Below are 10,243 nucleotides of genomic sequence, written 5' to 3'. Positions count from 1 at the left end.
ACTATTTGAGCAAACACATCTTCGTACAATGCAGCAGCAGTATTGTCCCAGTGCGTGCCACAAAGATGGTTTTTGCCCTCAAGTAATCGTGTGTACCATTTGCCTCGGACCATTCCTTGGCAGGCTTCGAGGTCAGTAACACTGCCGCTGTCATCCGAATCATCCGAGTCTGACCGCGGGTAGCGCATTGAGACGGTGTTGACAATCCCATCGTTGTGCGCCCAGTGATCGCTTTCGAACCCTACCCATGAGCTTTAGATCCGCGTATGATCAAGTTAGGGCGAGCAAAACCGTACCGTCGTACAAAGCGTCGGCGTCAAGTCCGCGTGTGAACGCGTGGAGAAGGTACGAAAGCGCTGAAAGGCTGTGTCCGGAATTTGTGGCCTTTGTAGCGATACTCAGCAGATGCACCTTGTCCATGTCGATAAGCATTTCGTTCTTGCGCAGACGTGCAGCGGGCAAAATGTCATAGAATGCTACGTCGTACGAGATCATCGTCTAGTGTAACTGCAGCAGTGAAGCATACCGAGGTCTCGGCTCGTGTACATGTCGTTCGCGCGTGAAAACACCCATGACCATGATGGATGGGGCGTCCATTGCGGCATCCCAAGGTCGTAGACGGACTTGAGCCACGGCGCGTAAAACTCTTGGCACTTCCAGAGCACAGTTAGGGACGTGCCCACCACGTAGCCCGCGCTGCAGTACGACAGGCCCTTTTCGACGTCGCCACCAAGTAAGTTGCCCAACGTCGACCTACGATAGAACATACATAAACCACGTCCATCGAGCGGACGAAGTAGCATACCCAGTCAACGGTCCGCATATGCTCACAATGCCCTTCACCCACTTGTGGTTCGAGCCGACGTGGAATGCGTCTTTGCAGAGCAATTGGTAGAGCTCGATTGCTGGCCGCACATTTCGTTAGCTTCCTCGTGCACGTAGCATCCAGTTATGAGCGTACCCGTCGTGGCGCCAAGGCTGTGTCCGACCAAGTGCACAGGGTTGTGCTAGTGTCAAAGCAGAGAGGACATCAACAGAGGCCAAGGGTTGGTGATGTTGAGAAACTCGAATTACCTCGCTCCAGTTGGGGTGCAATGCCATGGCTTTTGAGTGCGTGGCGCCAAAGCGCAAGTGACCTACGCGCGTGGAAAATTTGATGTAGTACGTCGCCATCGTACCGCAAGCTGCAGCGTGAGCCTCGCCGTAGTCGACGGTTCCACCAAAGAGCTGGTAAAAGGCCTCACACGCGCGATCGTGGTCGGACGAAACCTTGCCGACGTCGACAATGATGTGGTTGGGATTCAGCTCGTCCAGAGCGCCTTTTGGCCAGTAGGACGGCAGGCTGTTGAAGAGCGGCGACGTTTTGCCCCAGCCCATAGCCCCTGGAGTGAGAAGGCAATGTAGATTCGCGGTCTTTGTTTGAGGAGGCGTACCGTGGATGAAGACGACAGGATGCTTTGTCGCTGGCATCTTTCGTGGTTTTTGTCGAGTGATCATGCTGGTCACACACGCTGGAGACTTCATCGGCCTTCGTTCAATGCCACACTTTCTCGATTTGGTCTCACATCGGGTTACTGCACGCGCGACCGAGCGCACACTGGTGATCCTTGCTCCCACAATGCCCTTTTAAGTGCTACTAGATAGTGCTAGTGAACTTTGCTTGTTGGATTGCGCAGATATTGTTGCTGACTTCCTGTTGGTTGAGACACTTTGAATAAGTGTCAAGGCTGGCTGAAATTGTGGTCGCTGTCCGTTGGAGCCGGCATCTGTCGCTTCAAAGGCTGACTATGCTACAATTTGTGGGGCTATAGCGAGTGCCTCTTACATAGGATTATGCTACGCAGCACAAAGCTCATAGCGGCAACGCCAACCTTGGGCATGTGCAAGATCTGCCGTCCAAGATCGGATTGGTGCATCTTGATTGGACAATGAAGCATCCAATCGTTGACGTGTGTCACGCAATCGGAAGCCGCTGGATGTTTCGATGTCCGTGATCACACCCATGCCATGCCGAAGCTGCCACGTGCAGTACCTGGTACATGTGCCCGCAATCGTTGAGCTTGATTGCTGGTGGTCGTATTAATTGACATTTTAACGAACATAGCTACAAAGCAGTGTTGTGGTTCTCAATGCAGTACAATTTCACGACTCCGCGCGAATTGCGCAAATGAATTGCCGCAAAGCATGCTCAAGAACCCTGTAATCTTCTTCAAGATACTGCCCGACCAGTTGATGTGGGAGAAAACTACTCAGAGTGGTGAGCGGCAGCAAGAAGGACCCGTTTTAAGGATAGGTGCACAGCAGCTACTTCCATAGAGGGAGCGTGTTCGCACCACACCATCGCTCTATCCAGCGCGGCTAGTTCTGAAGACCAGTCGGACCTTCGCATTCCACGCGCTGGCCCCAGCGCCGACTGCATAAAACCAAATAGCAAGTCTATTTGCACCAACTACGCCATTGTATCCGAATCATCTTCTTCCGGCACGATGTTGCTGTACTTGTTGACGAGCTTGAAGAGGTTGCAGTACAGATCACGCGCGTCGGCATCGAGAAACGTGCCACAAAAGTGGTTTTTCTCGACGTGGTACGTGTACCACCGGCCCTTGAGTGGCGCGCTTGCGCCGTCCTGCGCATCCAAATCGAATGAAATGTGCGACTCAGCGGGCGACCACGTCCCAACTGCTGGCGAGTCACTGCCCGAAAACGAAAGATGACCGCCAGATCCAGGCGTGTAGCTCGTCGGTACGACTGGGTGGTTCCCGGGCACAGGTGTGTAGTTGCCAGGCATCGGAAGGTGGCTGCCACTCGCAGGTGTGTGGCTTGGTAGTGGCGGGCAGGCGCCGGGCACGGGCGTGAAGCGGCCGCACTTGACGCGCGGGTACACTTGCGAGTACGTGTTGACGACGCCGTCATTGTTGGCCCAATGTCGGCTGTCAAAGCCTAGGAAGAGGCTGGCGTTCGATTGCTAGTTTGTCGATAAAGATGTACCATGGAACGGCTCGTGCTTGTTCATGCGGTTCGTGAAGAGACTGAGAAACCACGTCATGCCAGAGAGGACGTGTGGGTAGTCTTTGGCACACGTCACGACGCTAAAGAGATGAACCTTGTCCATCTCAATGAGCGCTTGGTTCTTCTGAAGGCGCGTCGCGGGGACGATATCGTCCCACACTATTCGTCGTCAAGAATTGGCGTGCACCATGAGTTCGTACAAATGTCGTGGCTCGTAAAGAGCGAGCTGTCCGGCGAGAAGACGTCGCGCCATGACGTCATGTTATTCCAGTGCTCCATCTTGAGATCGTACAAGGCTTTGAGCGACGGAAGGTAGCATTCCTGGAGCTTCCAGAAGAGCGCGAATGAGGACCCAACGAGGTGGCCACCGCTGAGGAGAGCAAGCTTCGAGTTAGGGCCAATCCCCAAGAGATTGCTGAGCGTTGATCTACGCGTAGACTTTCGCATACGCTCGTTCACGACATGGTTCGTACCCGGTGAGCGGGCCACAGATGCAAATGATGCTCTTGACCCACTTGTGACTGCTCCCAACACCGAAATGGTCCTTGCACAACAATTGGTAGAGCTCGATGGCTACATAATGTTAGCAATTCATTGGAGAATGGCAGACGTACAGGTCGTGGCGCCGCAACTGTGTCCGAGCAAGTGCACCGGATTGTCCTACCACCCGTATAGATGAGCTTTGAGCATAATTTGCACGCGCACCTCGCCCCAGTTGGGATGCATAGCTTCGTGCGTCACACCAAAGCGCAGGTGGCCTAGTCCATTGTCAAGAGCCGCGGGATGACTGTGGCAACGGCACCGCAGGTCTGGGCGTGCGCTTCGCCATAGTCGACTTGACCACCGTAGAGCTGGTAAAAGACTTCGCAAGCACGGTCGTAGTCGGATGAGATCGGACCGACGGCGACGACGAGGTAGTTGGGGTTGATCTCGTTGAGGTCTTGCAGCGGCCAGTATGACGGCATGGCCCCAAACAGCGGCGTCTTCTGGCCCCAGCCGAAGGCGCCTACCGGTCGTGAATCGACTGCCATCGCCTTAAGCGTCCTACGTACCATGCACCAAGACGACGGGCTGCTGCGTGCGTTCCATTGCAGCCGAGTTGTGGGACGAGCTTGGCTTCCATATTTTCTCCACCATGATGGGCAAATACACGAAATAGTGTTCGATCGAGTGGAGACTTCAACCTTGAAGAAGGTCGACATTTCTCACGCCATATTCAGCATTGAGTAAAACGCAATTAGTGTAAGTCGAACTTTGCCGGGCCAAAGATTCGCCAGCTTCAACCAAGCCGCCAACTCGGCGCCTGACGCACACGTGTCTCGATAGCAACCGGAGTCCTTGCGCAGAATGATGACGCTCTTGGCCACGTCCAAGATGGCACCTAGTAGTGCAGTCGTACGAGAGGGGCCGCTGTGCTTTTTCCAATCGTGTTGCGTCTTTCTCGCGGTGGCTGTCGGGTCGATGAGGTTTCCAACCAAGGTTCTCGTTGCTATGAGATACACTCGCTTGCCATTCACGGCAATTCTGTTCCAAGGGTATCAAGGCAAAGAACATCTTTGCTGGAGATCTTAGCACAAGGTCGATCTATACATCGCCTCCATCGAAGAAGGCGCATCCTGTTTCTGATAAATGTACGCCGTCTCGTGGCCCCAACTTGTTCGAATCTTCATATGGCCTCGCCGCGTGAACGGCAAGGCGCGGCGAAGCCGCTATTGTCGTTCTTAGAGCCGACCATCTTGCCGCAGCGAGAGAGAGTACAGTACCTTGGTGAGTGACACGAAGAGACTCCCGGGCTTCATGCAGCACGCACGGTCCTCCACTGCGCGGAAGAGGTCGGCCGTAAAGCACGTGCAGTTGACAAAGACAATGTCGCCGTCGCGCCTAGGACAGTTCTCGTCAAATCGACGATTGCGGGGCGAGTTTGTATACTAGTACCACCACGCAGCGTGTGTGAGGATATCGCCATGCTCCAAGATCACGTTCTAGTCGAGAGATCTTGACCAACAACGAGATACATGGGTGTTGCACCGGCAGTGGCATCGCATGTAAGGCGACCCAAGAGGCTTTGACGAGCGCATGTACAAGCTCGATGCCAACGCACGTAAGCTGCGGATGCAATAGCGCCTGAACATGATCTGCTGATAAGTAAATCGCGCAAAAAGTTGATTGTTTACCGCAGCCAAGACGGCGCGACCCGTGCCGTGCCCGAGGTCGTAGAAGACCTACGCGCCAAGGATGTCGTCACTACCGGGTAGCTGCAGATCACACGCCATCGCACCTGGCCAGCCTGTGGCGCCAATGCTTCGAGAAGCCGAGCAAAGCCGAAAAAGTCCACCTCGCCGTACACGAGCGACGACGACAATGTGCATCCACCGCCATCGTCGACCGACGTGTTGTCGTGCAGCGAGCGCGCGGCGTCGGTCGACATGGCGATATTGTCGTACACTGCGTACCACGCCCGGAAAGCAGCGCTCACTATCACATCTCCGTGCAGGACAGAGGCGATGGTCATCGTCGTACCAACTTCGGCGGCCACGAGGCGCAGGAGTGCGGTGTCGTCTTGGCACGTCGCCAGCGCCTGTAGCCTTGGGTCCCGCCGGACAACCATCTCTGCCGCACATCTTTAGAATCAGCGAGGGCCACGCGCCTCAGTACCTTTGAGCGCGGTGCCTTCTTGCGGCGGAAGGAGCCGCGCCGCTCGTAGCCAGCGCACCTCGGGCAGCATCCTTTCTATTGTCCGGATAAGCGGCCCGTTTCCGGACATCGTCCCGCGTCCATAGTCTGCGCCATTGCGCTAGCACTGCGCTATGAACCATTGCACAAGCACAAGCTAGGGAATGCAACATGCGTGGAAGAGCTGCATGCATGGGAGGAAGGTACGCATCGTCCTACGCCACTCGGCGCTGACGCGGGCGTCGATCGTGCTGGCGCCATTGTGTTGGGACACGCCGGGTTTTTCCCACCCGCCTCGCCTCGCCCGCCGCTGCAGCATTCCACCACACGCATCTCACTTTGCCACAACCATTGACAAGCATGGCGGCGTCGACAACAAAGCGTCCATCAAATGGAACGATGGAGCTGCACGGAGCTGGCCATGGTGGCCAGCCCCGTGTGGGCACATTGCTGTCGCACAGGAGACGCCGAACGCTGCGAGAAGACGAAATCTGTAGCCGCACGACGTTGCTGTCGCATCGTGCAACGTCAGGTTGGATTGTACCAAATGCTTCGAGTCGGTTCGTTCATGGACGAAGCGGCTTGGACGCTGTATGCAGCGCCGGCCCGTTCGATTCCGAACTTGCAGATGTTTTAGCCGCCTGTCAGGTCGACACCGTTTTGGACCCACCCGCTTTCCATCGATCGAGGGGATGCCGACGGCGGGATCGCGACTTGGTTGTGCTGCATTTCTATTTGTCTGCGACAGCTTGTCGTCGCGATAGGCGGTAGAAAAATCCTCATTCCTATTACTTTTCCGAATATCGACCAAGTTGGCGCCACGGGGCTCTCGGGCTCTTTGCTTCGATTCCACCATTATCCGTTGTCGACATACCGGTAGTAGCGACAGGATCGTTTGTGTAGGTCCTCCTGGGGGGCCACGGCAGAGGCTTCTTGAAGTTGGTCGTGACTTATACGCGCTCGTAATGCCACGCTTCTCCGTCCAGTTCGATAAAAGCGTAGCTTTTTCCACAGTCTTGGGGTGTGTCGTATTTTAATCTACTTCGATACAATCGGCAAGTGTTAAAAATAAACAGGCGTCGCCACCTGGTGGGAGCACACAAATCGTGCCTGCCATGAACAGGCGCCACAACCAAAGCCAACTGCAGGACGACGAGCGCCATGGCAGTACAGGACAGCATCATTACGATCACGCCCGGAAACACGTCGGCGGCGGCCAACGACATTGTCGAGTGGCGCGAAACCGAATTCGTCGGGCGCCCTACGGACGACAAGGACTCGGAAGAGTACGAGGAAGTGCTCCAGCGCAAGCGCCGCAACCGCATCCTCGCCATCTTTGCCGCCGGCCTTCTCGTCGTTGGCGTCGCCATTGGTGTCATCGTTGCTGCCACTGGTAGCTCATCGGATGCGAGCCAAAGCTCGGGTCTTGCTCCGTCGACGCCCGTGGCCACGACGCCAGCGCCGGCCGAGGTGACGGTCGGAGGGACCGCGCCCGGCGCCGTCCCAGATCTTGTATCAATGACACCATTCCCGACAAACGTGACTGCTCCTGAGGCGACAAACGCCACAACGCCTGTCCCGACGACGGCCTCCACCGGCAAGCTCGAGTCCGAAGATGTGACGCCGGCGCCGACGACCACCGAGGCGCCGACGCCTGCCCCGACGCCTGCCCCGACCCCGGCTCCCACACCTGCGCCAACCCCCGCCCCGACGCCTGCGCCGACACAAGCCCCGGCGCCCGCACCAATCGCGGCCAGCGTCTACCGCATCAAGAACGGCTGCGACAAGCCGCTTGACCTGTGGTGGCGCACGCAGCCGTATGCCGACCACAACACGCAGCTCGCTGGCGGTGCTCACAAGGACTTTGGCGTTGTTGACTTTGGCGCTGGCAACGTCATGTTCAAGAGCGGCGCTGGCCAGGACGCGACGCTTTTTGAAGGCAAGCTCGCCGGCGGCAAGGTGTGGTACGATATTTCGACGATCCCGAACGACTGTGGCGCGTCGTGGGACTTCTGCACCGGCAAGGGCAAGGGCTTTAACGTTGGTATGACGGTCGAAGTTGTCAACCCAAGCGGTGGCCCTAGCTGCAAGAACCTCAGTTGCATGTACAAGGGCTGCTCTGATGCGTACCAAGTGCCCAACGACAAGCAGACGTGGGTCTGCAGCGCGTCGTCCTCGTACATTGTCACCATTTTTTGCTAAGGACCCAGACCCTCACAGTATACTCCTCGCGGTACGCGCAACACCGTGCTAGATAAAATCGTTTTGATACTGTGTCATTTCGTTCAAAACATGCTGTCTTTGTGAGGAACAAAGGCACTGCAAGTTGGAAAGTGCACCAACAGAGAGAGATTGGAGCACCGTGAACAAAATCTCACGACCAGTCCAATGACAAAGAGTTTGATGAGCTACGAGCCCGGAAAAGATCAGACGGCTCTTCTGTTTGCATGCTTTGTCTTTTGAACTAAATTGCAACAATGGTAGAGCGGTTGCTGGCATCGATGCACAGCGTCCGCGAGAAAACCTAAACCTACCCCAGCCCTGCACAAACGCACACGCTTTCTGGATTCGCTTTGACGAGTTTAAAAGACCACGCAAAGGTCCATGCTGTGTATTGTTGCTAGTTGCAACAGCCTCGTTATTAGAGTTGGTAAGGATAATATTTGCTTCTGTACTTGACAAGAGCAAAGTTGGCAGGCGAACGGCGCATGGCTCATTGACAACGCCAGCCCTGATGGAGATGCGGATGCTAATGTCGAGGGCACAGACCGATGTGCTGTCAATACGTGTGTAGATCATTCGCCAGCTACTGATATGTCTTGTCACTGCTTCATGCACCAGGAAAGTTTGTCGAAGCTACAGTATGTTGTCGTCGCGAAAGGCCCCTGGATATTCAACGTACCTCGCTTGCACTGATGCTTTGAGTAGAAAAACGTCAACCTGTAGGTATCGCACCAATAACCGATCCCCTGCCATGCCGCAGAACCTGCATGGGCCCTGCATGGGCACTGGACTCCACCATGGGACCCGACGCTATAAAAGCTCGAAAAGCTCGGTACCAAAACACGTCCATGACGTCGCTGCAAACCTGGTCGCGGTACCGGCACCCATGCGCGTGCTGCTCGACCTCTACAAGTATCGTGCATAGCAGCCCCATCTACGGTACGGTGCCAGCGCTGTCAAGAATGCTCCACGTGATGAACGCCATTGTTTATGACATATTATTAACGCGTCAAGATCGCAGCAGTGTGACACGGCCGTGCGTAATGGCACCGCTCACATACTATTTTAATTATTCCTTCAAATTCCATTTACAAATATACATATAAGCGATCCATATAATACCATTGAGATCTCTTGAGAGCACATAGAGAGAGCGCACAAAAGAGAGTAATGGGCCAAGTGCAAGCCGCGCGTAATATCGTCGGCGCCACGGCGCTGCATTTCCGAAATTACTTCACTGACCAACGATGGCAGTACACGACGCGGACACCGTCGTCAACATCACGCCCATGAGCGGCACGCCTGCCACCAACGAGATCCGCGAGACGAGCTTCCTTGGGCGCGCCACGGACGACAAGGACTCGGACGACTTTGTCGAATCCATTCAGCGCCAGCGCCGGAACCGCGTGCTTGCTATCTTCGCCGCCGCGCTGCTTGTCGTCGGTGTTTCTATTGGCGTCATTGTCGCCATGTCCAACGGCTCGTCCGAGGCCAATCAACGCTCGGCGCTCACGACGCCGGCGCCGACGGCCGTTGCACCCAACGCGTCCGAGGTCATGGTCCGTGGCGGAGGCAGTGACAACACGTTGCCGCCGTCGATCACACCAATCCCGACGACCGACAACACAACCGCGATTGCGACTGAGGCGCCGACCACCACGACGCCCTCGCCCTCAAACACGACGGCCTCGCTCGAGTCGGAAACTGTGGCGCCGACACCCAACCCTACCCCTGTTGCAACGCCTGCTCCGACGCCTGCCCCGACGCCTGCCCCCACACCTGCTCCCACACCCGCTCCCACGCCTGCCCCAACGCAAGCTCCGACGCCGGCGCCCGTTGCAGCCAGCGTTTATCGCATCCAGAATGGCTGCAACCAGCCGCTGGACCTGTGGTGGCGAACGCAGCCATACAAAGACCACAACACGCAGATCGCCGGCGGCAGCTTCAAGGATTTTGGTATCAACGACTTTGTTGGGAATGTCATGTTCAAGAGCGGTCCGGGCCAAGACGCGACGCTCTTTGAGAGCTTTCTGGATCCGGCAACGGGCAAGGTCAACTACGACATCTCGGCGATCCCGAACGACTGTGGGCCGTACTGGGACCATTGCATTGGCAAGAACAAGGGCTTCAACGTTGGCATGACGGTCGAGGTCGTCAACTCAAGCGGCGGCAGCAACTGCAAAAACCTCTACTGCAAGCAATTTGGCTGCGCCGATGCCTACCGCGTCCCCGATGACAAGCAGACGTGGGTCTGCGGTGCGTCCACATCGTACATTGTCACCATCTACTGCTAAGACTCTACTCGACGCCATCGCTGCGATCCTGTGTTGTTTTATAA

General features: G+C 56.1%; 5 protein-coding genes across 5 annotated transcripts in view; 2 read left to right on the top strand and 3 right to left on the bottom strand.

The window, feature by feature from the left end:
- Positions 1-1,470, bottom strand: part of SDRG_16089 (hypothetical protein) — a gene marked incomplete at its 5' end in the record, with an annotated part of 3,691 nt that extends 2,221 nt beyond the window's left edge. Inside the window, 8 exons of the mRNA XM_008622285.1 lie at positions 97-241; positions 297-476; positions 527-753; positions 806-905; positions 962-1,007; positions 1,075-1,136; positions 1,179-1,382; positions 1,434-1,470. Coding sequence (XP_008620507.1) covers positions 97-241; positions 297-476; positions 527-753; positions 806-905; positions 962-1,007; positions 1,075-1,136; positions 1,179-1,382; positions 1,434-1,470 — 1,001 coding nt within the window. The remainder of the gene's footprint in view (positions 1-96; positions 242-296; positions 477-526; positions 754-805; positions 906-961; positions 1,008-1,074; positions 1,137-1,178; positions 1,383-1,433) is intronic.
- A 918-nt stretch (positions 1,471-2,388) lies between these two features.
- SDRG_16088 (hypothetical protein) lies at positions 2,389-4,040 on the bottom strand (the record flags this gene model as incomplete). Its single annotated transcript, XM_008622284.1, has 7 exons — positions 2,389-2,940; positions 2,989-3,168; positions 3,210-3,436; positions 3,483-3,582; positions 3,624-3,669; positions 3,715-3,767; positions 3,812-4,040. The coding sequence occupies 7 exons, from the start codon at positions 4,038-4,040 to the stop codon at positions 2,450-2,452; spliced, it is 1,326 nt and encodes a 441-aa protein (XP_008620506.1). The 3' UTR covers positions 2,389-2,449.
- Positions 4,041-4,577: 537 nt separating this feature from the next.
- Positions 4,578-5,734, bottom strand: SDRG_16087 (hypothetical protein; the record flags this gene model as incomplete). Its single annotated transcript, XM_008622283.1, has 9 exons — positions 4,578-4,593; positions 4,645-4,718; positions 4,773-4,890; positions 4,945-4,991; positions 5,038-5,133; positions 5,184-5,231; positions 5,288-5,484; positions 5,530-5,619; positions 5,665-5,734. 9 exons carry the CDS (start codon positions 5,732-5,734, stop codon positions 4,578-4,580), a joined length of 756 nt encoding a protein of 251 aa, XP_008620505.1.
- A 949-nt stretch (positions 5,735-6,683) lies between these two features.
- SDRG_16086 (hypothetical protein) lies at positions 6,684-8,008 on the top strand. The gene has a single exon (XM_008622282.1). It carries the CDS (start codon positions 6,844-6,846, stop codon positions 7,882-7,884), a length of 1,041 nt encoding a protein of 346 aa, XP_008620504.1. The 5' UTR covers positions 6,684-6,843; the 3' UTR covers positions 7,885-8,008.
- A 1,069-nt stretch (positions 8,009-9,077) lies between these two features.
- Positions 9,078-10,243, top strand: SDRG_16085 (hypothetical protein). Its single transcript, XM_008622281.1, has one exon. It carries the CDS (start codon positions 9,153-9,155, stop codon positions 10,197-10,199), a length of 1,047 nt encoding a protein of 348 aa, XP_008620503.1. The 5' UTR covers positions 9,078-9,152; the 3' UTR covers positions 10,200-10,243.

The sequence above is a fragment of the Saprolegnia diclina genome, assembly GCF_000281045.1.
Source record: "Saprolegnia diclina VS20 unplaced genomic scaffold supercont1.112, whole genome shotgun sequence".
Classification (NCBI taxonomy): Eukaryota; Oomycota; class Saprolegniomycetes; order Saprolegniales; family Saprolegniaceae; genus Saprolegnia; species Saprolegnia diclina.
Note: the sequence above shows the minus strand (reverse complement) of the source record. Positions and strands in the feature narration are given on the sequence as shown.